The 17004-nt window shown below is 31.3% G+C and overlaps 1 protein-coding gene and 1 non-coding gene across 2 annotated transcripts in view; both read left to right on the top strand.

The window, feature by feature from the left end:
* LOC140443471 (uncharacterized) overlaps positions 1 to 17004 on the top strand; it is a 39626-nt gene that overhangs the window by 15042 nt on the left and 7580 nt on the right. The window contains exon 3 of the mRNA XM_072534756.1: positions 16237 to 16403. Within this exon, the coding sequence (XP_072390857.1) occupies positions 16237 to 16403 (167 nt within the window). The remainder of the gene's footprint in view (positions 1 to 16236; positions 16404 to 17004) is intronic.
* Positions 7806 to 7877, top strand: TRNAP-CGG (transfer RNA proline (anticodon CGG)). The gene has a single exon. It is a non-coding gene; the product is annotated as a tRNA-Pro (tRNA).

Below are 17004 nucleotides of genomic sequence, written 5' to 3' on the forward strand. Positions count from 1 at the left end.
ACAAATATGATATACAATATTATTCTAATCTGCCTTACTGCTTTGATAAAATAAGTCGATTTTTGCTTCACTTGCCTTATTAAATTTTGCAATGTTTATTGAACTTTACTTTTTTTATTTTCTTTACATACATTGGTTTAAAAGTTAAAATTTGGTTCATTTATTCGACTTAACTGTCAGGTCTGAACCTTTTTGTTGCAGGTTGTTTGTCTTTACTTATTAAGTCAGTCTTTCCATGCATTAACATATTAATGGGCGATCTTAATGCCAAGGTGGGTCAAGGTAAGGTAGGAGAACCAGTAGGAAAATATGGGCTTGGAAACAGAAATGACAGAGGAGATCGATTGATTCAATTTTGCCAAAGTGAAGACTTCGTAATAACAAATACCTTTTTCAAATTACCTCCTCGACGGTTATATACATGGACATCTCCACAACATACCAAAGAAAAAAATAGGGAGAAATCAAATAGACTACATTATGATAGCAAGGTGGTATCATAATGCTATTAAATGTACTAAGACGTACCCAGGAGCTGATAAAGGCTCAGATCATAACCCGGTAGTTACTGTGATAGAGACGAGACCAAAAAAGATTAGAAGACCACACAGAAAGGCACTAGATTTAAATAAACTTAGAAACAAAAATATACGACAAGAAACAAGAGAAGAAATAAATGAAAACCTCCGTTCAGTGCAGCAACAAATTAACGATACAAACAACGTTAACCAAAAATTAAAGTACATAAATACAGCTATACAAACAGCAGGAAAGAAACATCTTACAAAAACAACAACAAAGAATAAGGGGTGGATGACACAAGATTTACTAGACTTGATGGAACAAAGAAGAAAGATGAAGAATTACCCAGACAATACAAAGAAATAAATAAACACATAAAAAAGAGAATAAAGAGAAGCCAAAAAAAGAGAAGCCAAAGAAGAGTGGATCTATGAGAAGCTATGAGAGAAAGTACGATGCGTTCAATATGCACAAAAAAGTAAAAGAGATAACAGGAAACATAAAGAAATGCCAAATAGGTAAACTTAAAGACAAAGATGGAAATCTTATTGTAGATCTAGAGAATAAAATAAAAAGATGGACAGAATACCTGAATGAATTATTTGAAGACAATAGAAACAACTTAACTCAGATAATCAATGCAACTGGGCCAGACATATTGAAAGAAGAAGTAGAATACGCAATAATAAACGCTAAAAATGGAAAAGCAAATGGACCTAATGAAATTCCTACAGAATTGTTGAAGCTTTTGAATGATAAATCCGTAACCATAATATTAAATTTTGCAGCGAGGAGCTAAAACAGTTTCCCCTCCACTTTCCTATGTCGATCTTTCGAAAGGTTCTAAGTTTCGAAAAATTGGATGAATTTTATAGCTATAAAATTCAATATAAAGTTTAGATTTTCTTTCAAAATTTATGCAAATTTTACTTCTTAATGTTTATAAACAATGGAGATATAATTAACAAAAAAATTGTCGCTAACTTCGTTCCTATTGTTGATAGAAGGTTTATATTTTTTGTTAAATGTGAGTTTTTTTACCAGCTATCTAATGGTTGTACGTACAAGTCTGTAGCTTGAAAAATATAGAAGTTATTACAATTGTTTATAAGTAAAAAACATACCCCTTTTTCAAACGTTTATTTTGTAAATAATTTCGATGAAAACTCAATATTCATTTAACTTCTGAGATAGTATAAGTCATAAAGAATCCTATGAAATTTGTTAAATGTGTCCAGCATCATTCATAGGGCAAGTTCAATGGTTTAAATAATTAGTCCCAGGGATAAACAAATTGAATAGCTTTTAAACTATTTGACCGATCTGGGGAAAATTTCGCACAAATTTAAAGGACGGTAATTCCTCAATATTGAAATGTATTAATAACATTTTATTTTGTTAATAAAAAAATTAATTTATAAATTTGTGCAAAAAAACTGCTTTTTTGCAAATATCTCCGAAAATCAGTTATCAATTTTAATTGAAAAAACGGGAAAATAAATATATTCTTGATATAAAAAAATGGTATAAATATTGTTTATTTAAATTATAAGGGAAAAAACTTATAGATAAAAAATCAAATTCTGACCATAAATTATTGTTTAAAAAAAAACGCAAGGTAAAAATAGGAGTATCTTTTTATCTATTCGTCATCTAGTAACCCTCACCTATGTCGTAAAAGCTTCAGATATCTGCGAAACATTTTGCCGTGAAATCAATGATTTTTGTATAACCAGACTGGGCTATAATAGTTTAGTGCAAGTTTGTAGAAATATGTTTTTAAGTACCACTGGTTTAGGACGTTTTACAGTAGTGAGTTGGTTGAAAAATAGTGTAGTCGGAACTACTGAATCACAATCTCAAAGGAATACAAACAGAAAACACAAAAACTACAGAGTAAATGCTTTTGAAGAAAGTAACAGAAACTTAAAAATATTTTTCGAGAGTCTACCAAAACAACCTTCACACTATTGTTATGTTTTTATTAATTCTAATTTATTTTTTTTATTTATTATTGAAGGTTCTATTTATAACACTTACAAATTTATTAAAGTCTTTATTACTAATTTATCTTACACTAATTATTATATAATTTATTATAATACGTGCGTTACATTTTACGACATTTCAAAGAAGCTATTAGTATGAGAGGGTCTTTGGAAAAGTTCCGGGTCGAAGCTGTCCCCCTAAGGCCGACCTGTTCTAGTTTTCCTAATGGTGAGTTTCTTGATTTGCGTCGTACCTAGGGTGCTTACATGAACTTCGTACGTGTCCTATTTCGCCACAATTCCAGCATCTTATGGTCTTCGTTTTCTTCTATGTCATACTTTTGATCACATTAACGAGCTGGTCAAGTTTATCTTCATCTCCTTCCTCTTTTACAGTCCTAACTTTACTGTACCCGCCAGAGACCTGCGTAGCTGACTCGTATTCGAGGGCGGCGGATAAGACATCAACCAGCGTCTTGTGACGAGCTAATCGAAGTGGTCTCTGCATTTCATGATCACGAAGACCATCAATAAACGTTTGAACGGCCAGCTTTTCCATCATGTCTTCGGGAGCTGTTGGATAAGCATATTCTCATATTCTTGAAGAGCCACATCTTTCTTTTGTCTTTGATTTTTAAGTTGCGACTGATATACATGCTCCAAATGTTCGTGGCCATATCGCATATTTAACCTCTTCTTAAGTTGTTCGAAATCATCCGTCTCCTCTACGGCTATGGTCTGAAGCACATCTAAGGCATCTCCTCTAAGAGCGATAGTCAGGTTTACAGCCTTTTCTTTTTCAAACCATCCATTCTCTCTTGCAGCTGATTCGAACTGTTTCATCTAGTTGTTCCATGACGATTTTCCGTCGAAAGTTGGTACTTTAACATGAATAGAACCTCCACTTCCTTCAAATTTCGGCCGTGTTTCCAACTTACATTTCGTCTCGTCTTCTTTTGTCTCTACTGTAATTGGATTATTTCCTCTCTCTGCTGTTCCTGTTTCCTCCATCTTCCTTTCCATCTCTTTCCATATCTTTTCTTCGAAGGCCAACATATCGGCAGCAACTTGGTCTTTTAACGAAGATATTCTATCATCGAGGGCAGACATCTCAGAAGTGACTTTAGAGATTTCCAAAGATATGTTAGCAGAAACTTTGCTTTCCAGAGAAGAAATCTCGTTAGAAACTTTGTCTTCTAATGATGCGATGTCACCAGAAACTTTCGAAATATCGCCGGAAACTTTGTTCTCTAATGATGCGATGTCACCAGAAACTTTGTTCTCTACTTTCGAAATCGACGAGATAACAGTAGCATGTTTGTCTTCAAATATATAAGTTTCTGGGTCCAACCCTTCTTCCTGCAAAGCGTTCTTTAGTCGTTGGACTAACTCAGCCTTTTTTCCGGTAGAAGCTAATTCTCTGTCCTCGAGATGTCTTCTTAAATTCGTAACTGTGAGCTCATAAATCGTCATTTTCACAATTTATTTACTATATTCGACTTTCTGACACCACTTGTTATGTTTTATTTATTAAAGTCTTTATTACTAATTTATCTTACACTAACGATTATATAATTTATTATAATACGTGCGTTAAATTTTAAAACGCGGCGCGATGTTCAAAAACTAACTGTCTTCCTTACAACAAAATTCCTCTTTAAATATAAAATACAGCTATTTTAGATAACATAGCTATGGTAAAATGTAAACGAAAACTATCGCAACCTATCAAATATGAAACTGGCATTAGACAAGGAGATTCGCTGAGCCCAATAATATTTAATCTGATAATGGATGAAATCATAAAGAAAGTTAAAAAAAGAAGAGGATATAGAATGGGAGAAAAGGAAATAAGTATAATATGCTACGCCGATGACGCCATAATAACAGCCGAAAATGAAGATGACCTACAAAGATTAATTAAAGAATTCGAAGATACGGCGCTCATATACAACATAGAGATCTCAACAGAGAAAACTAAAGCGATAGTGATAACAGCGGAACCGAGAAGATGTAAACTAGTCGTAAATAACAAAATAATTATTGTACAAGTGATGGAAACTGAATACTTGGAAATAAAACTGTCAAGTTACGGAAAAGTGGAAGAAGAAGTAGAAAAACAAGTGAACATGGCAAACAGAGCAGCAGCATGTCTCAACAACACAATCTGGAGAAATAAATACCTCACAACGGAAACGAAAACCAGGATATATAAATCAACAATAAGACCGATAATGACGTACACAGCGTAAACAAGAGCAGATACGGCGAAAACACAAAGACTACTGGAAACAACAGAAATCAAAGTCTTACGAAAAATAACAAACCAAACTCTAAGAGACAGAGTAAGAAGTGAGGAAATACGAGCGAGATGTGGTATAGAGGAAATAAACGCGTGGACCAAAAGAAGAAAAGTGGAATGGAAGCAACACATCGAAAGAATGACAGAAAATAGAATAGTACGAATAGCAAGAGACAAATCGCCAAATGGAAGAAGATCATTGGGACGACCGAGGAAAAGATGGTCAGACAACGTCAATTGAGGCTAAAAACCGAAGTAAAACAGGCATTTTGCCTATTTATAAAGTAGGAAGAAGAAGAAGAAGTTATTCTCGAGGTTTCATTGACCTTCCGGAACTTCTTCGAACGCCGTGGAACCAAACAGGTCTTTTAGCGAAGGGACTAGAAATTTCTGTCGGCAGGTAAACAGGTCTTTCAACTGAGCGCCGAAATAACTAGCATAAAAAAGAATTAGTCATAATATATTTACAGTTTTATAGGCCATGATATTTATCGTAACACTATGTTAGAAAAGATACAAACAAACTATATTTGGAACAAGAATTTACAACAATAAAACAGTTGCATAATCCTTATGTTACGGTTTGCAAAGAAAAACATGTACAATTCGTGGACATCAAAAAATTTAAGCAAGTGTTTACGGATATGAATCTTGCCTTATTTTCCCCCAAAAAAGATCGTTGCAACTTATGCATTGAACACGAAAAAAATAATATCGACGAAGCGGTATGGAATAAACATGTTGAAGAGAAAAAGAGTGCTCGAAATGAACAACGTGAAGATAAGGCTAAAGCTCATAAGAAAGAAGTATGATGCTCTGTATGGACTTGCAAGCTCTAAAAGTAGCACCTTCACTGAATGCCACTAAAATATACTTCAAAACAAAGTTGGGATGCCACAAATTTACCATATATAACACTACAACTCATTAAGCTACTTGTTACTGGTTTACAGAAGTAGAGTGCGGTTTGCAGGCTTCCACTTTTATTTCTTGTTTAATGGATTATATAGAGAGGCACTGCTTGAGAGAAAATCTACCTATCGTAATTTACTCAGACGGTTGCACATTTCAAAACCGAAACAATGTTATGGCAAAGCACTTCTTAATTTTGCCGTTAAGTATAGAGTCTCAGTTAAACAAAAATATTTTACCAAAGGTCACACACAAATGGAATGTGACTGTACATAGCTGTATTGAAAGAAAACTAAAAAATAGGGTTATTGAGTTACCAAGTGATTATGTTAAAGCGTCGAAAGAGGCTAGAATAAAACCTGATCCATATGAAGTTATGTCACGACTTTTTTAAAGATTATGCCAGATCAGAACTGCAGCAGTACTCCACAATCAAACCTGGTAGAAATAATTTTTTTGTAGACATTAAAGCTTTATGGTATAATCCCGAAGAATAATTCAACTAAATTTTAACGAAGAATTTCAGCATCTTGCTGTTTGACCCAAAAACATTGAAACCAATATCACTCAAACATGAAATCACTCAAAAAAAATGGAGTCACTTACAAAATTTGAAGAGTTTCATCAAAAGAATGTCACGTGTTTTACGATCTTCTCCCATATACAAAGGAAAATTCTCCAAAAGGCCAAAAGGAAGAAATACAAACCCCACATCTAGCTTCTAAAACAAAACAGTTCAATATAGAAATAGTACCTAAACGATATTTTAATTTTATTTTTGTAACTAGATAGTTAAGTTTGACAAATAATTCAATAAACATTTGTAAACACCATTTAACAGTTAATAATATAAAATATAAGTATCATGCAGTATCTGCTAACTCTAACAAAATCTGTGACAAAACCTGCTTATCTGACATTATTTTTAATATTTTTAAAAAATTAAACTAAAAATATGTAGAATACCTGTATAATAATAAAATCCTTAAACTGTATTAATTATAAGGTCAGGTGAAAACGATTTTAAAATTGGCAACGTTTTTTTTTACTTCCTGTAAAAACTATGTTTTCGCATATAGCAGGTACAGTCTGTCCCAAACCACTAATCGTCACTAATTTTGACGTCATATAGGATTTTAAGAATATCGAGAATTATTGCTTGACATTTTAGTTAAATTTGACAGTTGCAGGATGGTAATCCGTCTTTTTGTAATTGAAAATAATTTAATAATTTTAATATTAGTCTTTGTTCTTTTTCGATATATCTCGGCATATTTAAAATATTTTTATGACAATAAATACAAAATTAAATTTTTACTGTAAAATGTCTGATAATACTAACCTGGAATGACAATTATCATTTTATCAGTTGACATTGTGAAAGTTCTGTCACGGAGACAATCTGCGTCAAATTATATTTATGCGCAACATTGATTGGATATCTATTTAGCGCATTCTAAACTCCAACCAATTATACATCCGTAAGTAGAATTAGCTTTACGATAAATAATTTTCTAATGTTCTAATAAGTTCTATGTATAATAATCACAGACTCACGTTTTTTTCTGTCACTTCTAGCTTAATGTGTTAGAGAGAATTCGATCAACTATGACGCACTGAAAGAAGGGTTTGGGACGAACTATATTGCCAGATCGCCGACGATTTACTAATTTTGTTATATCCGCAATTATATTTAAATAAAATTTTGATGTTTCCTTAAAATATTGTAAAATATGTTATTGTTACTAGAACAAAGTGCTTAAATAGTCCGTTTAATTAAAATTTATTTCTTTTTTCGGAAATTCTTAAAATTTAAACCATAAGTAAGTCATTTTTATGTCAATAATAATTCTAACAAACGTTAACAATTAATATTTTTATTGGGAATAAGCCATAATTTAAGTTTAAAATAAGTTTATTGACGTTTCAATTTCCATTTTGGAAAACCTTAACGTTAAAAACTATAATATTTAAGGCTCTAAATTACACGATAAAGTACCCATTTTTGCGAAGTCGTTATATTAATGGTGATATTAATGGTTATTTTTATCTCTATTGTCATTTGAATTACCGGAACTAACGGCCTGTTGGTCTAGGGGTATGATTCTCGCTTCGGGTGCGAGAGGTCCCGGGTTCAAATCCCGGACAGGCCCACTTTTTAATAAATAAAATTTTCTTTAAAATATAATACGGTAATTTTAGGGCATTTTGGATCCTAAAAATTAGCTAAATAAAATTTATATTGAAATAGAAGCGTGTTATAATTTCAATAAATAAATGTGATGAAACAAAATTCAGTAATAAGAGTACATTAATGACGCCAGTACGAGTATAATAGTAATGTTTATTTAAATCAAAATTAATTGGCTTTTATTTAATTTCAATAATTTGGCTGATAATGATTTCATAATTCAAACAAAATATTAGTGACAGATATGTTACTAATATTCGGATACTTCGGCCTGTTTTTTTAATACATACAATTTTCTTTTCAATTATTTGGTTTACATTACACATCACAATTTTCAATTATTAGGTATTATAAAGGGCCCCGGCACTTTACTTATGTAAAGTGGTTTCAGTTAAATTGGCTGAAATTTTGCAGAGGGTTAGCTTTGGTCATGCTAGGGAGTGATTCTGCGTGAAAAAATAATGATAGTTTGCTATACAAACGATATCTGCAAATGCTTCGTTTCCCGAGATGCGGGGTATTAAAATTTTAGATTTATTTATTGCTCTAAAACCGCTTAAAATATGCAAAGGAAACTTGGTCGGTTTTAAGGGCTAGCTATTGCACAGTTTTTGAAATACAATTAAGGATTTGTATTCATCATTGGCGTTCATATGGGTAATGGTGTCAATTTTTCGTTTAATTTGTGGCAAAAAATAATTCTTTCCGTTTTGATATGGATCGCCCTTTATATGCAAAAAAAAATAAAACATCTTAATGCGTATGTTTTATTTCTTTAATATATTCTCAAGAACTATAAAATATAATAAAATTAAACCAGAACAATAACAGAAAGTAACACGTATACAATTTTCGATGGACGTAAACCTACAAAAAAAATTCATAATGACCTCCCTGAAACGTGACACGATTCAACTCTTAGCCTCATGGGTTGTACTCGTGCAAATATTCCTGGTGTATTTCATATCTCAGTTACATATGTAAAAGTAGTTTCAGTTAAGTTGCCTTAAACTTTGCAAGGAGGTAGCTTTGATCAAGCTGATTAAAAGTTCTCAGGGTCCCAATACTCAGAAATCAGTTGTTTCTGAGTCCTAGAGTTTAAAAAATGTCGGTTTTTGGTCCATTTTTCAAAATCATGACTTTGGAAACGTACCGTCCAGTCTCACACATTCAATATACTCCATCTGAATCTTAATATATGTACATGAATATGGTATCAAAATGACATTTATTAATTTTCACCTGTTAAAAAAAGTGGGATATTCTTGGTAGGATTTTGTAGGTAGTATTGGGATACCCCAAATTCATGATTTTGAAAAATGGTCTTAAAACCGACACTTTCAAGCTCTATAACTGAGAAACAATTGATTTCTGAATCTTGGGATACTAGAATTTTTTATCAGCATGACCAAAGCTACCTTTCTGCAATGTTTCACTGAATTTAAGTAAAACCACTTTTACATAAGTAAGTATGAAATACGCAAGGAATATTTGCGCGAATACGACAAGCAGTCAGGCTAAAATTGAATCTTGTATCACGTTTCAAGGAGGTCATTTTGAACATTTTTTGTAGCTTTGCGCCTAATTAATTTTTTAGTGATACTTTCTGTTATTGTCCTGGTTTAATGTTATTGTAAATACTTCTTGAGAATGTATTAAGTAAAAAAATACGCATTAAGATTCTTGTGCATGAAAACGGAGCCTCATATGAAAAAAAAAGGATGAATATTTTTTGTTACGAATTAAACAAGGAATTCAAACATGATTTTTATTTTCAAACATGTCAATGTTTCAAGTACAAATTTTTTTCTTTAAAAAATTGAGACCATTACCCGTATGCACGCCAATGATGAATATAAAAGTCTTAATGGTATGGCAAAAAATGCGGAATAACTAACTTTTAAAACCCACCAAATTCCATTTGCATATCTGAACCGGTTTGGCAGAACGTATTTTGCAGATTGTGAATTACTTTAGTTAAAATTAACAGTTTGTGTTTGTAAAGTTCTATGATTATAACATGCAGAATAATAATAAGTGAATAAAAGCGATAATAATAAATGAACTTGTGTAGTAAAAATGTCATAAACGTACTGCTGTGAAATTAAAGTGTCCTTTAACCGTGCCAATGAAAACTCTAGTGTTAAATGTACCTGATGCTCCTGTACATGAACATTTTACAAGTACTGTTCGGAGTATAGTTTCTAAGTGTTCAGATATGACCGGAGTTGAAGAAGTAACTATTTATAGATTTTTAAAGCAACGAACGAGTGGAAGTATTACAGAAACACCTAAAACGTCAACAGGGAGAAAACCCATTCATGTAGAGGATGCTGTAAAACAATCGATTCGAAGAAAAGTTCATTCATTTTATTTACAAAAAAAGATTCCTATTTTGGATAGACTTTTAGTAGAAATTAATGAAGACGAATCTTTGTCGAACGTTAAACGAGATAAATTATGGAAAACTTTACGTGAATTAGAATTCGTTTATGAGAATAACAATAGAAAATCTGCGCTGAGAAAGAAGAAATTCTTTGTTGAAGGAGGCAATATTTAAGGGAAATTCGAAAATTGAACAGAGAAGGCAAAAATATTTTTTATTTCGATAAAACATGGATAAATGACGGGCATTTTGTAAAAAAGGTTGGAAAGATAAACTGGTTACAAATGCTCGTCAGGGATTTGTAAAATGTGTGTTTACGGGCCTAAAATTTCCAAATGGTAAAGGTTGTCGTTTAATCATCACTCATATTGGAGGAGATAAAGGATTTGTTGATTGAAGCTTGCTAGATTTTATTTAAAATTCTACTAACGACTACCATGAAGAAAAGACTGCTGATATTTTTGAGGAATATTTCAGTCAAATGATAGATTTATTACCGACCTATTATGGCATAGTCATGGACACTGCCAGTTACCATTCAAGATTAAAGGAACCGTTACCTAACACTAAATGGAGAAAGCAAGAACTCTTGAATTGCCTAATAACTAAAGAAATAGTACTGCCAGTAGAAGGTTTACTCACAAAAAGGTTATTGCAGCTATGCAAACAGTATTCACCAAAATTTAAGAAGTATAGTATAGATAAAATAGTAAAAGAACATAAAGTTAATGTGTTGCGATTATCACCTTATCACTGTGAGAAATAATACAACATTTAAACTTCTAGATGTTCGTCAACTATTATCTGACTCCATATTAAAAATTTCATCTGCCAATTGGCAAAAAGCTTCAAGACGTGTCATAGGAGAGGAAGAAACATTCTGAAAACTCAATATGTTAATAGAGTAAATAATTGAATCAATTATTATTATTGTGGGAAATTAAGAAACTGATGATGATTATGATGTCTCCTTATCGGAAGAAGAGAACTAATTTTATGTTTATATGACGCCAGTACCCGAAATATATTTATTGTTTTTTTTTTAAATTAAACCAATATTTAGTATTTTTATAAAACTTAATGTGGGTACGTAATATTGACATTTTAGTTTTTTTATATTAATGTAATTTTATGTTCTCCGTCACTGAGGCGTAAAGTTATTGCTTAATCCCTTAATGTTTGCTCATTTGCATTTTTGGATGTATTATATTTAAGGGGTGTCGGGGTGGTCATATTAAAGTCGAGGGAAAATTCTGCATTGACCCTGTATTTAGACCTTTGCTATAAAATTTGTGATATCAATCATTTTTAAATTTACTATACCTCTCTGCAAAATTTCAACCAATTTAACTGAAATCACTTTTACATAAGAAAAGTCCTTGGGTTCCTTAATAAAAATTGTTGATACCCGTTACCGATTACAATCGTTAAAATTACTAAAAACAGCTCGAGGTGTTGTGGTCATAGAGAGGTCGTATATATTCCCTCGTACAGAAATAAAGCCAATTGTCAGTGTAATTTTGCCTTGTGTCCCAAGTGTATCGTTCGCGGTATAGTACCGTGTGGTCATTCACTTCTTGGCACGATTATTTCCACCGTAAAGTCCGGATTTTTTACCGGATCTCTTTTGTGTAGAGTCTTTTATGTAGACTCCTCTATCTGGATTACTAATCAATAGCTGGGGATCACAGTTTTATGGCGCCAGAAATTCGCCATCTGTCCTACGTCTCTAGAAGGACTTATCGGTTACGTCCATTAGTAACCGATAAGTCTTTTATGCTTTCTCTAATAGGTATAATAATGGAAAAAAATTAGAGATTATTATTAACATTAACCTAGAGTCTCGAGAACAAGCAGGATTCCGAAAAGCTTACGTAACCAATGATGATATACAATGTACGAATACTTTAATAGAGAAAACAGTGGAATGCTAAAGGCCTTTTGTTATCATTTTTATTCATTTGCATAGTGATTTTGGGATAGTTGAGTTGTCGAAAAGACTACATGGAAATAAAAATGCGAAGGCATGGGAGTACCGGTACGAAACGAATACCTATATACGTTAAACTTTGCAGACGATCAAGTAGTGATTGCATAGGACCAAGAAGATCTTAGTTACATAATGAATAAACTACAAAAGAATATACCAAGGCTGGAGAAGAAGGATAAATTCAAATACTTGAGGTTTATAACCACGAAAAAGGCAACAACCTAGACACCTAAATATGAAGACAAAAACACAGATGTATAAAACATTAGTGCGAAGTATTATGACATATGGGGCTAAAAATTGGATTATAAACAAGAAAAACAGCAGTAAGATACTAGCAACAGAGATGGAATGGCTGCGAAGATGCTGTAGAGTAAAAAGAATGGATAGGAGAAGTAATGACGAAATAAAGCAAAGAACATCAATAGAAACAGACATACTAATACATATAGAACAAAAAAGACTAAAGTGGTATGGACATGTAAGAAGAACTAGCGACAGCAGATGGATAGAGAATAACCGAATGGAGCCCCATAGGACGGAAGAAAAGAGGACGACCCCGAAGATCCTGGAGGAACGAAGTAGACGATATATATATATATATATATATATATATATATATATATATATATATATATATATATATATATATATAAAATAAAGTTTTATTTTGAGGTTGCAGTCATTAATAGGGCAGGAAAGTAAAACTCTTTGTTCTTGAATCAAGCTTTCGCAAAATTTATTTGCTTCTTCAGGATATGCTAAAATATGGTATCAGTAAATACAACGAAATTAGAACTAAATAGCATTGTATAAAACTAGTATAAAAACTTACAACATGGGGTTAATCCATTAAATTTTCAAATATACAAAACATTAAAACTTAACTTATTTTAAAAATTATACAGTTATGTAAGTACAATATTCCAATTTAATTTAATTTTGTAAAAATTCATTATGACATTGATTATGTTGATGTTTGATTTATGTCAGAAAGACACTCGTTTCTGTTTATTATATTTTTTGTTTGTTGATAACTAGCTCTTGATTGTTATTATGGTTACGTACAAAGTGGCGCCAAATATGAATATTTAAATTTTTTGAAATTCTAATATTTATAGTCAGAAAATCTAATATTGAAAAATTATAGTATTAATTTTCGTAAGACAGAATGTAATTATAGATATTGCTTAGTTTATCAATATCAGTTTTTTTATTAACGCATTGATATTTATTTATGCATACCATTTCTAAGAATTCTCTTTTATTTAATTGGTTTTCACGTCTTAATATATTAGTTTCATTGAAATTAAATGAATGATTTTTATTAATTGCATGATCTATTAATGCACACGTATTTTTATTATTTCTAAGGTCACTTTTATGTGATGTTAGTCTGCCTATTAGATTTCTAGATGTGTGTCCGATGTATGACTTATCACAATTTTCGCATGGTATTATATAAACTACATTTGAGCTTTCCATAATGCTAATAGGTGATTTAGTTTTTGTATACAATGATGCTAATGTTTTAACACTTTTAGTTGCAATTTTAATATCAGAATAGTTAGCAAAGACTTTAGTTAGTTTGGGTGTTAATGTTGGTATGTAAGGTAGTGATGTGAAAGTAAATTGAGATTGCACGATTTGTTGATTTGGTTCTCTTGTTTGATTCATGTCAATCATTCTATTATTAGGATTGTTAAATAAAAATTTGTTAATTATTTTAATTGGGTACGAATTCTCTAATAAAATGTCTTTAAGTTCTAATAACCCTTTGTTGATGTTATTGATGTGTGATAATTTGACTATTGAATTTACAATTTACATGTGAAAAAGAGATAGAAAATAGCATCCCATATCTTGACATAAAAATCAAACGTAATGCACAAAATGTATTAAGCACTGAATGGTACAGAAAACCTATATTTAGTAACAGATATATTAATTATCATTCACAACATCCACCTCATATGACAATAAATTTGATATTGGCTTTAAAAAACAGAATAGTCAAATTATCACACATCAATAACATCAACAAAGGGTTATTAGAACTTAAAGACATTTTATTAGAGAATTCGTACCCAATTAAAATAATTAACAAATTTTTATTTAACAATTCTAATAATAGAATGATTGACATGAATCAAACAAGAGAACCAAATCAACAAATCGTGCAATCTCAATTTACTTTCACATCACTACCTTACATACCAACATTAACACCCAAACTAACTAAAGTCTTTGCTAACTATTCTGATATTAAAATTGCAACTAAAAATGTTAAAACATTAGCATCATTGTATACAAAAACTAAATCACCTATTAGCATTATGGAAAGCTCAAATGTAGTTTATATAATACCATGCGAAAATTGTGATAAGTCATACATCGGACACACATCTAGAAATCTAATAGGCAGACTAACATCACATAAAAGTGACCTTAGAAATAATAAAAATACGTGTGCATTAATAGATCATGCAATTAATAAAAATCATTCATTTAATTTCAATGAAACTAATATATTAAGACGTGAAAACCAATTAAATAAAAGAGAATTCTTAGAAATGGTATGCATAAATAAATATCAATGCGTTAATAAAAAAACTGATATTGATAAACTAAGCAATATCTATAATTACATTCTGTCTTACGAAAATTAATACTATAATTGTCCAATATTAGATTTTCTGACTATAAATATTAGAATTTCAAAAAATTTAAATATTCCTATTTGGCGCCACTTTGTACGTAACCATAATAACAATCAAGAGCTAGTTATCAACAACAAAAAATATAATAAACAGAAACGAGTGTCTTTCTGACATAAATCAAACATTAACATAATCAATGTCATAATGAATTTTTACAAAATTAAATTAAATTGGAATATTGTACTTACATAACTGTATAATTTTTAAAATAAGTTAAGTTTTAATGTTTTGTAAATTTGAAAATTTAATGGATTAACCTCATGTTGTAAGTTTTTATACTAGTTTTATACAATGCTATTTAGTTCTAATTTCGTTGTATTTACTGATACCATATTTTAGCATATCCTGAAGAAGCAAATAAATTTTGCGAAAGCTTGATTCAAGAACAAAGAGTTTTACATTCCTGCCCTATTAATGACTGCAACCTCAAAATAAAACTTTATTTTACATAACGTGTCAGTCAATAATACCTAACTACTTTATATATATATATATATATATATATATATATATATATATATACATATACATATATATATATATATATATATATATATATATGCATTGTGCAAAATACTACCGGCGTCGGCGCTTAAGGGGAGCTCTAAACTGATTTTTTTTCTATCTGTGCTAGATAGTACAACAGTGGAGACCTTACAAAGGTAGATGACCATGAGGAAGTCCTCAAATGACATATAAAAAATAGCCGGAACAAATTGAAGTATGTTGTTCAGGATAGAGATCGGTGGAAGGAGTTGGTAGAAGCCTATGTCCAAAAATGGAAATGGAAAATTAAGTAGCAACTGATTAGAACAGACCTGGTGGAGAAGTTCTGTCCACTTAGTCCCAAAATCTCCTATACGGCGTGTCCCAATCGCTAATAGAGAACATCCGATGGATATATAGGACGGTGGTATAAGGTATAACCAGACACTCGGATTAACTGAGAATGTGTATACCAAACTCAAATAAAAGGTCCATCGGGTGTTAGTCGAGAGTCTATATACAGCAGATAACAGAAAGGAAAAGAAAAAAATGTTCAAACTGTAATTTTTAGTTAAACACGTCAAATTTGAGTGTGGTATTTTACTAAAACTCTACCAAGTAGTTTGGTTACACATATGAATGCCCTCGAATATACGTTTTACTTTCGATTTATTGTCTTAATAAGTTACAAACAATTGATCGTAATTAACTATACTAAAATTTCTGTATTACATTGTAGCTGCAGATACAACATCAGCAGTTCAAGTACCAGACACAACTGAAAAAGAGAAACTCTTTGATCTTACTGCAGCTATTACTGAATCATGCTCTAGAGAAGACAGTGATGACGTTCCTCTTCAGTTAGAAGAAATAAATGAAGCCGACAAAAACGATAGTTTACAAAACGTAAGTAATTTTTTTTTTGTTTAATTAATTTTTTTTCTGAAAAATGGCTTTGGCAGAGCCAATTAGCCAGACTTGTTTTATTTTATTTTAAATATTAATTTTATATTACGAGGCGTACTCTAAAAGTTTTGAACACATAATTTAAAGAAAACATATTTTTGAAAAAAATTAGCTCTCTCATTCTCATCCGGCGTCTTAAACGTTTACCGTCTAGTTTGTTTTTGATTCTTAGGAACGCAAAGCAATCACACGGTGTTAAGTCAGGATATTATGCAAAATGACATACCAATATATGTTTTTTGCCTTCAAATACTCGGATGGTATATGAGCCGTGTGAAAGCTGGCATTGTCCTAATGCAAGAGGATGCGACGATTCCGGTTGTTTTTACTTAGCTCATCAAACACTTCAGACAAACAAATGGTTTTATACCATTCAGCGTTGACGGTTCCACCATTATCAGAAGAAATACTGGTAACATGTCCCTTTTTACCAAAAAAACTCACGACCATTTTGTTTCCAACGCTGCGAGCGAGAACTACTGTTGTTAGCTTTGTTTTGTCTTGGAACACCCATACCGTTGATGGATTTTTGGTTTGGGGT

Source organism: Diabrotica undecimpunctata, chromosome 6 (genome assembly GCF_040954645.1).
Source record: "Diabrotica undecimpunctata isolate CICGRU chromosome 6, icDiaUnde3, whole genome shotgun sequence".
Taxonomy (NCBI): Eukaryota; Metazoa; Arthropoda; class Insecta; order Coleoptera; family Chrysomelidae; genus Diabrotica; species Diabrotica undecimpunctata.